The sequence below is a fragment of the Salmo salar genome, chromosome ssa25 (assembly GCF_905237065.1).
Source record: "Salmo salar chromosome ssa25, Ssal_v3.1, whole genome shotgun sequence".
Taxonomy (NCBI): domain Eukaryota; kingdom Metazoa; phylum Chordata; class Actinopteri; order Salmoniformes; family Salmonidae; genus Salmo; species Salmo salar.
In genome coordinates, this window is record NC_059466.1 from 12,324,769 (window position 1) to 12,340,686 (window position 15,918).

General features: G+C 41.2%; 1 protein-coding gene across 4 annotated transcripts in view; it reads right to left on the bottom strand.

Annotated features, from left to right (window-relative positions):
• LOC106586171 (activin receptor type-1C) overlaps nt 1-15,705 on the bottom strand; it is a 34,526-nt gene extending 18,821 nt beyond the window's left edge. For all 4 annotated transcript variants that reach the window (XM_045707588.1, XM_014173108.2, XM_014173107.2 and 1 more), the window contains exons 1-2: nt 15,492-15,705; nt 3,055-3,285 (exon numbers count right to left, since the gene is read on the bottom strand). In XM_045707588.1, coding sequence (XP_045563544.1) covers nt 3,055-3,285; nt 15,492-15,561 — 301 coding nt within the window. In that variant the 5' untranslated portion in view covers nt 15,562-15,705. The remainder of the gene's footprint in view (nt 1-3,054; nt 3,286-15,491) is intronic.
• Nucleotides 15,706-15,918: the final 213 nt, after the last annotated feature.

The following is a 15,918-nucleotide window of genomic DNA, read 5'->3' on the forward strand; positions in this document are numbered from 1 at the left end:
CAAATGTTGGTTTGGTCCAAAATAATCCATCGTTATATCCGAATAGCGGCGTTTTGTTCGTGCTTCCCAGACACTATACGAAATGGTAAATAACGGTCTTGCGCATGGCGCATTTCGTGACAAAAAAATTCTAAATATTCCATTACCGTACTTCGAAGCATGTCAACCGCTGTTTAAAATCAATTTTTATGCCATTATTCTCGTAAAAAAGCGATAATATTCCGACCGGGAATCTGCAATTAGCTAAACAGCCAAAGGAAAATACTGCACGGGGTCGAATCGGGCACGCGCCTAATTCCATTGTCCTCTGATGGGCCACTTGGAAAAGGCGATAATGTGTTTCAGCCTGAGGCTGCCTCGTCATCGTTCAGGTTTTTCCCGGGCTCTGAGAGCCTATTGGAGCCCTAGGAAATGTCACGTTACAGCTAAGATCCTGACTCTTCAATACACAGAAGCAAGAACAACAACACCTTGTCAGACAGGCCACTTCCTGCATGAAACCTTCTCAGGTTTTTGCCTGCCATAGGAGTTCTGTTATACTCACAGACACCATTCAAACAGTTTTAGAAACTTTAGGGTGTTTTCTATCCAAAGCCAATAATTATATGCATATTCTAGTTACTGGGCAGGAGTCGTAACCAGATTAAATCGGGTACGTTTTTTATCCGGATGTGAAAATACTGCCCCCTAGCCCAAAGAAGTTAATCCAGTCAATCGCGCACACACACTAGCTGAATATGCAGAGCTAGCGCGCAAATATTAACTATTAAGCTAGCTAGTACCTATTCCATTTATGTGGCGTCGTCAAAGATGGAATCAGCATGCAGATGATGTAAGTTAGTACTTCAAAGTCCCTGTGATAAGGTTAGCGATAAACTGAAGTCCAAACTGAACAGAACTACACTCTCTTCTACAATTGTCTTAAATATATTTAATGGTCTCGTTGCAAAAGCTAAATTGTCGCAAGGGAACTTTTATTTGTTTATTTTATTTCACCTTTATTTAACCTGGGTAGCAAAGATTATAGCAAACACCACTGAAACTGAATTGGTGCTCGCTAGCTTTGCAAATTCAGCTATTGTTGGAAGCCAGCCAATATGAAACAAACTATTAAAATGACAAAAGGTTGCAGCATATGTTGTGTAAATGGTGAACTCATACAGCTGTCAACTCTTGTCATTTTAATCCGTTTCACATTTGCTAGCTACCTTTTAGATCGAAGCCCATATAGTATGATTGAAGATGATAGAAGCCCATCTCCTACTGTAAATAACCTACACACTGTGTGTGTAGCCAGCCAGCCAGCCAGGTAGAAAAATGGCAGAAAAATAAAAGACAGACATCAGAGTATTTTTCAATACACCAAAACGCAAAGTAAGAACCCTAGTAGCCTAATATCTCAAAGACTAGTTGATAAAATGTTCATAAGAAAGAAATTAAATTCTAATGGAAATGTTTCACAATGATGTCATTAGGCAGAGCAGTCAACAGATGGCACACAGACAGCAGAGTTGGGGACAGATATGCAGGGACAGACTGGCAGAGACAGGGAGTCTCAGGTAAGTTTGTTGAGTCTTTGTTTGGCAACATTATGAAAGGTTCTCCATTTTTTTACTTGTAAAATAGGAACATAATTGGAAAATGCCATGGATACCCCACTCTCAACTTAAACTGGTGACTGAACTAAGATTTGTTAAAGCCAATGGTATTGCTGTTGTGATTAGTTGTGTAGTTTTGGGTACCGGTAGTTAGGAGTACGGCAAACACCTTATTTCTTTGGTTCCTCAATATACATTTACCATATTACAATGTAGGCTATGTGTTACAGCACTACTTTTGGTGTCCCCCTCAGGAATTGCTCTTGAGAAAATGTCATGTAATTGTCCCCTCCAAAGTGGATATCAGATTTTCGCCCCTGAGTGTAGATGAAAGGAATGAGGATTTTTAAGCCTTGAGACATGGATTGTCTATGTGCCATTCAGACAGTGAATGTGCAAGACAAAATATTTAAGTGCCTTTGAACGGGGTATGGTAGTAGGTGCCAGGCGCACCGATTTGAGTGTGTCAAGAACTGCAACGCTGCTGGGTTTTTCACGCTCAACAGTTTCCTGTGTGTATCAAGAATGGTCCACCACCCAAAGGACATCCAGCCAACTTGACACAACTGTGGGAAGCATTGGAGTCAACATGGGCCAGCATCAATGTGGAACGCTTGACACTTTGTAGAGTCCATGCCCTGACAATTGAGGCTCTTCTGAGGGCAAAAGGGGGTGCAACTCAATATTAGGAAGGTGTTCCTAATGTTTTGTACACTCAGTGTATATCAATTTCAAGGCCTAAATCGTAATAATATACATTTGACCGATTATAAATGTGTACAAACCCTCACATTCCTAATGAAGAGTAACTTTGAGGAGAGCAAAGTAAAACACCAGGAACTAAAAAAAGGGAGAAGCATGTGGATGTTATACAGCTTCAAAAACACCATAACTTACTACAGATCTTCAGTACTGGGCAGTAACAGAAATCAGGCGACGTTAAAACGTCAAAAAGATGAGAATGTTTACTTACTGAGGTCACCGAGTTGAGAACAGCAACATGTGCCGAGAGCTTTAACTAACCTACCTCTACAAAGCAGACGTTTCGCTCTAACCAATTCCACACGACTGGCCTGACGAGGTGTCTATAAAACTGATGGGCGGATCACTGGCAGGCGGCGGGTAACCTCTGACAACATTATGTCACAGGATACGCTAGGCCAATCAATGGTAGCTCAGCTCGTCTGGCTAGACCACGGCCTGAGCGGGAAATCCCTCCTGGAATGCGCTCTAGCTACTAACGTTGTCCGCATGGGGTTTTCAATTTCTTTAGAACGCTTTCCTTTGGTAGAATAACCACAAGTCAAGCTGTGAGTATTAAATGGTTAAGGGACGTGTGTTTGAGTTTCGAAACCATGGGGTTCAATTCCAGAAAGTGAAAACCATAACGATTGGGCAATAGATTCTAATAACAGTACAATAGACTTTGCAATAAGTAGCATGACTTCATAAGTACCTGGATGCAGATGCAGGGTCTCGTTGTTGCAGAAGTCTGTGAAGCAGCAGTTTCTCTTGGAGACGTTCCGGGAGCTGTAGCAGAAGACCTGTCCCCTCATCTCAGCCGGGGACAGACAGGACTTGACGGCCTCCTCCTTCCCGTTGATCAGCATCACAGAGTTCCAGCAGGCCCCGTCTGCACCCGTCTCACAGGTGTTGTTGGCACATAGCTGGCACACACACTTCAGAGCTGAAACGCAACAGTGCGACGTTAGATGCCTGGCTTTCTACTAAGACGTTTCTTAGTACACTTCCCAAGTTTGTGATTTTCTAGAGCCTTTCTTGCATATCACTTAGACTTCTGAAGAACAACATTAACAACTGTATAACTCAAGCCGTCTCAGGTACAGCATGGAAAAACAGTCGTTTTTAATCAATTTAGAACCACTTTGCATACATTCTTTCAGCAATACAATAGGAGGCGCTCAGTAGCCATCGACCAATGTCTACTACAGACCTCTATGGATAGTGGCCATTATGGCTAGCGGCCACTCGTACTTTTGAAGCCGAGGCTTTCTGCCTGTTATGCAATCCTGGACATGCTCTTAAAAACAAATAAAAGAGTATTCTATAATGCCCTTTAGTTTAACACCCAGATAATATTGTGCTCTTCTTGGACGCCTACCCACTCCTGTCCTGTTTAATAAAGCCAAGAGGACAGCAGGGCTCTCCTACTCACAAGGAATTGGTGGTCTATTCTGTAGGATGGGACCAGTAGAGGAAGGGGATGACCGTCCTCCTCAGTGAATTTAAAAAAATAAAAAAATAGTGAAACATTTAAAAAAAAAGTTGTCCTATACTAAATATATTGACATGTCACCAAATAATAGATTTTTAAAAAACACAGTTTTGCAATAAAGATCTACAGTAGCCTAAACAGCACATGTAGGGTAGCACCATGGTATAGCCGGAGGACAGCTAACTTACGTCCTCTTCTGCGTACATTGCCTTAAATACAAAACCTAGGAGGCTCATGGTTCTCACCCCCTTCCATAGACATACACAGTAATTAATGACAAATTCTGGAGGATGTCCTCCAACCTATCAGAGCGCTTGCAGCATGAACTGACATGTCCACCCAATCAAAGGATCAGAGAATATATCTAGTACTGAAAGCATACGCTAGCTAGTAGCACTGCAGTGCATAAAATGTGGTGAGTAGTTGACTATAAGAGAAAGACAATCGTTTAACAGTTTTGAACAAATTAATTTCCTCAAAAATGAAGGCGAAGCAAGAGAGAGATATATTTTGTAATTGTTTCTACTTTCACTTACTTAGCTATCTGGCTATGACTCTCCAACACTGGAACTCTTCCAAGTCAAGGTAAGCTTTTGGTTTTACTAATTTATTGCCACCGGGGCCAGCCAGTGTAACTGCTAAACTGCTTACTGACTGTACACTGTACTCCATGGTTGTAGCAGATTTAACTTACTAACACATTAGTTCTATTAGCCATGTTGACTATGACGTTACTTTAGCTAATATGGTGACAACGATGTAGGCTGTGTAGCAGTTATGATAGGAAGGCTTGGAAAGGTTATTTCGCTTGGTCACAGACAGCTGATGTGTTGTGCAAGCGAAGGGAAAAGGTGAGAGGAGAAGAGAGCGGAGATGCGAGAAGGAATACAACAAGCTGTTTGTATGTGGCTGCTATGAAAGTGAACTGTGTTTGTGTGAGATCAGGGGTGTATTCCAATAGAAACTCTTGTTTGCAACTGTTGGACTAATGACTACACCCTAGATCAGCTAGATGCAGGGCAAGAGTGTGCAAGGCAGTATTGAATGTGTCACCTAAAGAAAAATCTCGACCTGTGTGCACCTACGTTGTCAACTTTCATTCATAGGCTAGGTTGTAGCAACCTCATGATGGGTATAGGTCAAATTTGAGTATCATGTAGTAGCCTAAACCAAATCAATGTTACATTGAACTGGGGAAAGGAAAATGAATGACATTTCTATTACAACATAATGGTTCTAAGGCCATGTTCGTGAAAATAATCGTCCTCCCTCATCTTAAAAACGTCACTGGATGGAACTATGTCCAACTTTTATAGGAGCAGAGGTAACGTTTGCCTGGTTGATATGGAGCTGTAGGGAATCGCATGTCCTCATCTCAGGTCCCTGCTACATGTCTGAGCAAAGCTCGATTTCCCAGACTATCAGAACACCCCACAACACTGCTGATGGGAAGATGAATAGACTAATCCCTTCCAAATATATTTTTTGTTCTAAACAGTGTGGTAATGAATTCACTTGTCCATATGCCTTTACAATATTCCTGGGTGACTTCCTCCATCACAGTTGATTTTTTTTATGGAATATCTACATAGGCCTACAGAGGCCCATTATCAGCAACCATCACTCCTGTGTTTCAATGGCATGTTGTGTCAGCTAATCCAAGTTGATCATTTTAAAAGGCTAATTGATCATTAGAAAACCCCTTCTGCAATTATGTTAGCACAGCTGAAAACTGTTGTGCTGATTTAAAGAAGCAAAAAAACGGGCCTTCTTTAGACTAATTGAGTATCTGGAGCATCAGCATTTGTGGGTTCGATTACAAGCTCAAAATGGCCAGAAACAAAGACCTTTCTTCTGAAACTCGTCAGTCTATTCTTGTTCTGAGAAATGAAGGATATTCTGTGCAAGAAATTGCCGATCTCATACAACGCTGTATACTACTCCCTTCACAGAACAGCGCAAACTGGCTCTAACCAGAATAGAAAGAGTGGGAGGCTCCGGTGCACAACTGAGCAAGAGGACAAGTACATTAGTGTCTAGTTTGAGAAACAGATGCCTCACAAGTCCTCAACTGGCAGCTTCGTTAAATAGTACCTGCAAAACACCAGTCTCAATGCCACAACAGTGAAGAGGCGACTCTGGGATGCTGGCCTTCTAGGCAGAGTTGCAAAGAAAAAGCCATATTTCAGACTGGCTAATAAAAAGGAAAGATTAAGATGGGCAAAAGAACACAGACACTGGACAGAAGAATTCTGCCTAGAAGGCCCGCATCCCGGAGTCGCCTCTTCACTGTTGGCGTTGAGACTGGTGTTTTGCGGGTAATACTTAATGAAGCTGCCAGTTGAGGACTTGTGAGGCGTCTGTTTCTCAAACTAGAAAAGCTTAAATAAATTATTCTCTTCTATTATTCTGACATTTCACATTCTTAAAATAAAGTGGTGATCGTAACTGACCTAAGACAGGGAATTTTTACTAGGATTAAATGTCAGGAATTGTGAAAAACTGAGTTTAAAATGTATTTGGCTAAGGTGTATGTAAACTTCAACTGCATCTGGGATGATGCCGGCTCACTCCACACAAGTTTTTCCCATCTGAGCTGGGGTCAAAACTAGGCTACCTGTCGCTCCATCTACCATTGATTGTTTATGTTATACTCTGCCCTTCCTATTAGCCATAGTGAAAGTCGAGGACTTTCTTAGTGTACCTGACCAATGGCAAGCATGGGCAGGCACACTAAGATACAAGAGGGTTTCTGGCATAAGAGGCACTCTACTGTGAACAGATGTCTGGTAAATTATACCTAATCATAAAGTGCAGACAGAGAGGAAGTAGCTGCACTCAACCTAACCTGTCAATGGTAAGACTGCAAATGAGACAGAGTAGATGAGTGCCTATTTACAAGAAAGAAAACTAAAATGGGGGGGGAAACAGCTCTGACAGGCAGGTAAGTAACCTGTGGCTCTAGATATGTCTTAATTGCCATCTGGGGTTCACAATCATGACAAATCGATATAAAACCACATTGCAAATTGTTTTCCTACTAGCAGCAGGTACGGTTTATAAATGGTCATTGATTTGAACTGTACTATGTGAACGCAACACATAATTCTCTCAGTGATGATTGGGTCTCACTTGCCGTTCTTGCTTATCCCCACGGGTAGAATTGCGACGATTATGGGTAACGATTAATTGTCATACATTAACTATGTCAATTTGCAAGTCATGTTTGTTGAAAAATGTTTTAACCTTGTAATGCATATTTTATCTGTGAACTACACTCCTCCCCGTATGCATTTGGACAGTGAAGCTAAAATTGTACATTTGGCTCTATACTGCTGCATTTTGGATTTGACAAACGTTTCATATGAGGCGACGGTAGAGAATATCAAAAATAGGGGAGAGTTGTGTGTTATTTTCTATTATTATTTTTTAAATTGGGCACAGGGGAGGGTAGTGCTATTTTTACTGGTTTACATTTGTCCTTTTGCAAGTTTTACTATACAATTTCTTCCATCCTAGCCAAATGTCTGTCTAGAACTGCAATAGGCTAACTACTAGCAATCATACCACACAAAAGTCCTTCAAAGCTGCACCAATTTTCTATATAAATTCACAATAACAAGGAGGAATAGCTGATAGGCAGTGGCGAGGCCAGGTACGTCATTGCGCATTGAAAAAAACATTGGATAGACAAGACACGCAGCTCAAAGAGCTTCCCTATTGATCTTGTTTAGGGACAATACAATGATCCTAGACTAGCCTACAATACCACAATGCAATGAATAATTAATTCGACTTCTATTGCACTTTTAATTACAAAAAGAATCTCAAAGCTCTTGAAAAAAGCAAAACAAAGAATAAAATACAGATATGATAGAGTAGGTCTGGATTACAATTCTTTGCCGAAGTTTAAAGTGGAGTGTTTCAAGACTCAAACAGATGGAGCGACAGTCAAGAAGGAACCACATGGGATGAGCACAGTTCACTCTCCATTGAAGGCGTCTCACCGGTGTCTCGCCATCCCGGTGGTTTGACAGACTTCTCCGGAACCGTTGAATCTCTGGTCTTGTAGAACGAGATGAAGTTTGTTTTTGAGCCCTCTCACTCAGGGTAATTATGACAGCTGCTCATAACTTCAGATGATAACCTCCTGAGCAATCAAATTGTCACTTCCAGCTCACCATGCATTGTAGTCCTCTTTATTGGGTTAGTAGACCGTCGAAATAAAAAAGAAATAGTCTGGTGTATTCAAATTAAAATACATTAGTTAGCATTGCTACCGTAGCCTGGTAGAATTGCTAGCTAGCCATCTTTAGAAATATGATTTTCCATGAATTCATAGGCAGGAAACAAATAGATGCTAGCCAGACCATATCTGTACACATTTGGCTGTTCACTACGAAAAAAAAAGTAAGATGTTTCAAACCATTTTTTTTATTTTTTTTAAATGTACAGGAGCCCTCTGCCTAGGTGACCTCACGGCGCCACGGAACTTCAATTGTATTGTTGTTTTTAAGTGGGTACAAAAACTGCAGTGAATATGTCATTTGAATTACTGAGCGAAAGCCCTGTGATTTGAATGTTTCATTCTGTTTGGATCAGTTGTGGGTCTACACTCAAACGTTCTAGAAAGGCACAGTAGCAGGCCAGTCTGGCTGTATACTGAGATGTGCCGTCTGTTACGGCTCATCATTCTCCCAAGTTGTCCTATAATAATGTGGCCCCATATGCTACCAGCTATTCAGGAAATGGACTTACTACCTATTGGGTTAAACAAAGCTGTAAACGAATCCAACAAGTTTGCAAAGTCACAAGCTTGATGGAGTCATTATGTGCAAGGACTTGTGGGAACAAATACTTAACTTTGACTACTTTAATACACCAAGTGATTTTAATGTATACCTATGACTTCTTCAAATGGGGGGACTGGATACATAAGGTGCTTTCACTTCTAAATGGTAAAAAATACACATTCTGTGTCACCTCATATGAAACATTTGATGTCAAATCCAAAACGTATAGAGCCAAATTTAAACTGTAGCTTCACTGTCCAAAACCATACGGAGGGAAGTGTACCTGATGAATACAACACAGCTTTGGTGACACCCAGTCTGACAAACTAATGGATTTGACCACTATGAACTTTTGGAAATGAATGTTCTCCTCCCGACCGTGTTGTCGGATTCGACAGTCCCTGGTCGAATCCAGGCACTATCACATCCGGCCGTGATTGGGAGTTCCATAGAGCACAATTGGCCCAGTGTCGTCCGGGTTTAGCCATCATTGTAAATAATAATTTGTTCTTAAAACCTGTTAGGGATAGGGGGCAATATTTTCACGGCCGGATAAAAAAAAAAACGTACCCGATTTAATCTGGTTATTACTCCTTCCCAGAAACTAGAATATGCATATAATTAGAAGATTTGGATAGAAATCACCCTAAAGTTTCTAAAACTGTTTGAATGGTGTCTGAGTATAACAGAACTCATATGGCAGGCCAAAACCTGAGAAGATTCTATATGGGAAGTGCCCTGTCTGACCATTTCTCGTCCTTCTATAGCCTCTTTATCAAAAATACAGGATCTCTGCTGTAACGTGACATTTTCTAAGGCTTTCATTGGCTCTAGGAAGGCGCCAGAACGTGGAATGATAGCTCTGCAGTCTCTGGGCGAAAAACAGCAGGGGTTTTGGTGAGTGGTCCTTCTGAGGAGAATGGCACTGGCTCGTGCGTGCATGTGACGACTCCATGTTTTACTTTCAGTGTTTGAACGGATACAACGTCTCCCGGTTGGAATATTATCGCTATTTTACGAGAAAGATCGCATAAAAATTGATTTTAAACAGCGTTTGACATGCTTCGAAGTACGGTAATGGAATATTTTGAATTTTTTTGTCACGAAACGCGCCCGGCGCGTCACCCTTCGGATAGTGACTTGAACGCACAAACAAAACGGAGCTATTTGGATATAACTATGGATTATTTGGAACCAAAACAACATTTGTTGTTGAAGTAGAAGTCCTGGGAGTGCATTCTGACGAAGAGCAGCAAAGGTAATCCAATTTTTCTTATAGTAAATCTGAGTTTGGTGCGTGCCAAACTTGGTGGGTGTCAAAATAGCTAGCCGTGATGGCCAGGCTATATACTCAGAATATTGCAAAATGTGCTTTCACCGAAAAGCTATTTTAAAAATCAGACACCGCGATTGCATAAAGGAGTTCTGTATCTAGAATTCTTTAAATAATTGTGTTTTTTTGTCAACGTTTATCGTGAGTCATTTCGTAAATTCACCGGAAGTTTGCGGTGGGTATGCTAGTTCTGAACAAAGCTGTTTTTTTATATAAATATGAACTTGATTGAACAAAACATGCATGTATTGTATAACAATGTCCTAGGAGTGTCATCTGATGAAGATCAAAGGTTAGTGCTGCATTTAGCTGTGGTTTTGGTTTTTTGTGACATATATGCTAGCTTGAAAAATGGGTGTGTGATTATTTCTGGCTGGGTACTCTCCTGACATAATCTAATGTTTTGCTTTCGCTGTAAATCCTTTTTGAAATCGGACAATGTGGTTAGATAAAGGAGAGTCTTATCTTTCAAATGGTGTAAAATAGTCATATGTTTGAGAAATTGAAATTATAGCATTTTGAAGGTTTTTCGTATTTCGCGCCAGGCGCTACCATTGGATATTGGCGAGATAATTAACTGACTTGCCTAGTTAAATAAAAGGTCACACACACACACCAACAAGTTATTTTGTTGCCATTTACGCATGTCCCAATTACCAGTAAAACATAATCAAAACCTCTCGTTCACTTACTTGCCGTGCTGTTTTGTTCATTTGTTCCGTCGTTTCATTCTCAACCATTAATTTATCATACATGTCAAGCAGTGGAGTTTCAGCTCTGTCTGTCCGTGGCCTCTTCCTCAGAGCGCACGGTCACTGTGTATGTAACATTTCACATAAACCCTGTTTCTTGTCTGCATTGAAGTAGCAGTCCTTGTACCTAGCATCGAGCATGGTGGCGACACAGTAAAGAGGCTCAGAGAGTATGCCACCGAACCACTTGTTCACAGCCTCAAGTACTTTTGCAAGTTAACCCCACGGTCTGTGTGGGCAGGTTTGTTGAGCAGGCATTTCAATACCATGACAGAGGGTATCACGTCTGCTGCAGACAGTTGATTAGCTTATTTCTCCAGTCAGTTGGAGCTAGGAATGTGTTAATGTTTCCAAGTTTCAAACATGTTCTCAAATGCCATTGAAATGGCAGCAGTGGTATGAGAACCAGCACATTCTTGAGCATGCAATATGGCTTTCCTCGGCACGAAATCCTCGTCGGCCCACTGTGCTGTCAGATTCAGCATGCTCATGGGGCTGGCATCGCTGGTCCAAATGTCAATTGTGACGCCCATAGCAAGTAGCATAATTCATTCCATTATCTTGGCGTTAACGGATTTCGCCTCTGAGTTGTCTCGCTGAAATTTTATAACTCTTTAAAATGACTGCTGGACTTGAACTTGTTTAGTTGTTGGAAGTGCGCTTAGTATTTTTCTGCTTTTGTTTTGTGTGGCACTGTATTTTTCGTGGCGTCATTACATCATCGATTTACGTTATATTTAAACGTATGTCAGCTTTGACACCGGTTTTGCACATCGGTGTTAAACTAGTCATCGGGCCGATGCTGGCATTTTTAAATAATATCGTCCGATTCGGATATGCTCACCGATATATCGTGCATCCCTACCTTAAACCCAGAATAGGGACCACACACCCACTCCACTGAATAGCAGGCTAGTGATTGCTTTCAATACTTGCAGTTAGCCACTGATTCCTTCTAAACCACTCATTGTTGAATTTTCAATTTCCAACTTGTGTAATGTTTATGTCCAATGGCCGACGAGCATCGATATGTTTTATCTATAATTTATCTTTGTTATTTCTCTTCATATGACAAGGATTAAAAAGGATTTACCAGTAGATTGTCAACTTTATTCATTGATGACTGCTAGCTAAGATTTTGAAAGTATGATGTTCAGTCCAAGCAAAGCTTCTGTAGATATAACGTGATTTGACGTCATTTCGTCTGTGGCCAATGACCTTGAGCCTTCTTGGATGGGCACTTCTAATGTAACGCTATGGCAGCACCGAAGGGGCTTGAATTTGAGCTCTATCCTTACATTTGGCAGTGACGTAGTGTCCCCATGAGTGACAGAACACTGAGCCAATCATGGCGCAACTAGAGAACATTACCAACCCCTACGCTCCGTATTTTCCGCTGGCTGCCCCACCACCACAGAAAGCACTGAGCTAGGCTGAAACACCTGCATTTTGGAGCTGCCTTACCCAAGAAAGCAAAAAAAAGAGACCATGTTTGTATGCGGCTTTATTAACTAAATTATTAATTATTTTACATTGTTTGCAAACTGATATGTGACACGTATTAATGACAATGCCTGCAGGAATGTCCACCAGAGCTGTTACCAGATAATTTAATGTCCAATTCTCTACCACATACTGCCTCCAATGTCATTTTCGAGAATTTGGCAGCATGTCCAACCGGACTAAAAATTGCAGACCATCCGTAACCACCCCAGCCCCTTCACATCCGGCTACTTCACCTGCGGGATCGTCTGAGACCAGCCACCTGGACAGCTGATGAAACTGAGGAGTATTTTGGTCTGTAATGAAGCCCTTTTGTGGGGAAAAACTCATTCTGATTGGCTGGGCTTGGCTCCCCAGTAGGTGGGCCTATCCACCCATGGCTGCTCAGTCATGTGAAATCCATAGATAAGGGCCTAATGAATTTATTTCAATTTACTGATTTCCTTGTATAAACTGTAACTCAGTAAAAATGTGGAAAAACTGTTCAGTATAGTATACCAGTCAACTGTCTATCCTGCCCACCCTCCATAGTGACATTTGGATCATTTGTCCAGATCTGCAATGTGTTAACTTGCAATCATACCACGCATACAATTAATCAAATCTGCACCAATTTTCTATATAAATTCCACAAGAGAGGAATGGCTGATAGGCAGTGGGGAGACCAGGTCCGTCATTACACATGAAAGAAGAGTGCAGAGACGCAGCTCAAAAGGCTCCCCTGTTGATCTTGTTATGGGACAATACAATTATCCTACAACACCACAATCCAATGAATAATTACATTGTTTTCAAGTGAGTACAGTTCTACTCTAGGCTGTAATATGCAGTGAAAATGTAACTTGAATAATAGAGCAAAAGCCCTGTTATTTAAAATGTTTCATTCCATTTGGATCAGTTGTGGGTCTACTCTCGATAGTTTATAGAAAGGCACAGTTGCAGACCAGTCTGGTTCAATTTTTTTTACTTCTAATACTGATGATCGGCAACAGCCAGCTCATCATTCTCCCAAGTCATGACCACATAGGCCTACATCAGGGTTTCGGTTCTCCGGCCCCAAGGGGTGCACCTTTTGGTTTTTGCCCTAGCACTACACAGCTGATTCAAATAATAAATTAATCAACAAGCTTTGATCATTTGAATCAGCTGTGTAGTGTTAGGGCAAAAACCAAAACGTGCACCCCTTGGGGTCCGGAGAACCGAGTTTGGGAAACAGCAGACTATATGTTCCCAGCAGGCCCAGTTATTCAGGAAAGCTTAACACGCGTTCTGCCTCCTTTCCAATCCGAGCAGCTATTCATCAACCGGGAACCTAATGCTTCAATACTTTTTAAAATGTATTACCTTTTACACCGAGTTTACAAAACATTAGGAACACTTGCTCTTTCCATGACCAGGTGAAAGCTATGATCCCTTATTGATGTCACCTGTTAAATCCACTTGAATCAGTGTAGATGAAGGGGGAGACAGGTTAAAGCCTTGAGACAATCAGAGGGTGAAAGGGCAAGACAAAGGATTTAAGTGCCGTTGAACGGGGTATGGTAGCAGGTGCCAGGCAGCAGGTGCCAGGCGCACCGGTTTGAGTGTGTCAAGAACTGCAACGCTGCTGGGTTTTTCACCCTCAACAGTTTTCCGTGTATATCAAGAATGGTCCATCAAAGGACATCAAGCCAACTTGACACAACAGTGGCAACAATTGGAGTCAACATGGGCCAGCATCCCTGTGGAACGCTTTCAACACCTTGTAGAGTCCATGCCCAGACAGAATGAAGCTGTTCTGAAGAAACGGAGGTGCTACTCAATATTAAGGTGTTCCTAATGTTTTGTACACTCAGTGTATGTGTGGCATAAACACCTAGTCATAGTGTTTTAATCTGATTACGCTACCTGCACACGTTCATCCACACTAATGATTACACCATCCAAACTGCGCAAAGTCCATTCGACTAAAGGATAGACATATGTTACAAAACATCCAAAAGTTGATCGGAGATTGTCAAACCAAGCCTTCGATCGATCCTGTTTCAAGTTAATGTCACATGTACAAGTACAGTGAAATGCCTTTCTTGCAAGCCCTAAAGCCAACAACGCAGTAATCAACCAACAACGTAAATACTAAAAATAACAAAGTAGGAAGGGATCGATGTATTTTCGGTTTGTCGAGATTAACACCTCAATTAAATTGAGTTTGTCAAAGCTGATGATGAACCCTCAAAGTTAGTAAATCGGTATGCATTTATGCGTTGTTTATTGGTTGTGTGTGGTACATTGGCACAGAAACCTGTTGGTTGTTTTCTAGGAGTATAGCATCCAAAGGTTGAACAACTGATTTCCAGCATTTGTGTCTGCAGCCGGCTCTGATCGTAGCGTAATGAAAACGATAGCGTAATGAAAACGGTAGCGAAAACGGGCAGAGTGAGCTCGTCCGTGGTGGTCCGCCAACCCTCCACCTTCTGGCCGGTTAGCCCTGCATGGCATCAACTGTGCCACAAAAAAAAAAAAAACACGCTGAAGCGGTAAAATCGATATCCTAGTTTATAAACACAGAGTTGCTACAGTTATTGTTATTTATGGAGGTAATAACTATTTGTTTTGTTAATTTTATGAGGGGGGAGGGTGTGAAATGTTTATTTACGGTACAAGGGGAGGGTCGTGTGAAAATACTTAAGGTTGTGGTGCATTTTTGACACCTCGAGTTGGACCAGCAATGTAAAGAGCCTCTTATGAGTACATAATATACCTATTGAAAAAAGTTATTATAGTACTGTCGAAAAAGTTTTTAAATAATAATTTTACATGTAAAAGGTATTACAATTTGTGTTTGGTTCAGTTTAGAAAGATGGAACAAATTCAGTCTCAGCGAAAGCAAATAATTTCAAAAGTAGAGTGAATTAGGTTTATGACATAATAGCCTACAGTTTAGCCAAGTCATATGAAATGAACACATACACGTGAACATCTATCATGTTAATTCAAAATAAACCAAGCGCTTTAGAATGATCTTTTGACATTAGCTATTTTTCACATGGTTAGAGTGTAACTGTTTTAGTTAATGTTCAGGATACAGAATGTGGTAACAAAGAAATAGCAAACTATATCATACATGAACGGCTGACATCATATGATTGAGTCCACTCAAAATGTCAGGCTGTTGCCTAAATTAAGTCCAACTGCAACACAGGACACAGAAAAACAGCCTACAATTACCACCTAAACAAGTTCTCATGAAACACATGATACATGCAGTGGTCGCACAAAGTTTGTCTTACAGCCTACCTGTGCTCAGCTGTGCGACGGATATAAATATCAACGCCGCTTCAACCGTGTTGAGCCTGGGAAGAGTCATGGCCGGAGCCACATCTGCTTGGTTCGCGGAGGCCCTGTCTATACCATGTTTACTTTCGTGTTTAAATCCGTCATGTACACACTTCGCATTGCTCCACTGTAAATAAGCAGTGAGAGAGCTGAATAAGCAGGCAGATATGCTCCGCCTCTGTCGACTGGAATTTAAAAAGTATTAACGCTCCCCAGCTAGCACATTAAAAGTTCTGGGAACGTCTGTTTTTGGTTTCACATTGGTTGTGGGAAGTAAGCCCCAAAAAATCCTGACCCGCAAAAAGAAATGTTTTGCAAACAGAAGTGAACATTTTGTTCTGGGAATGTTAATTTTTAGGTTACAGGGAGGTTCTGAGAACATTTTACT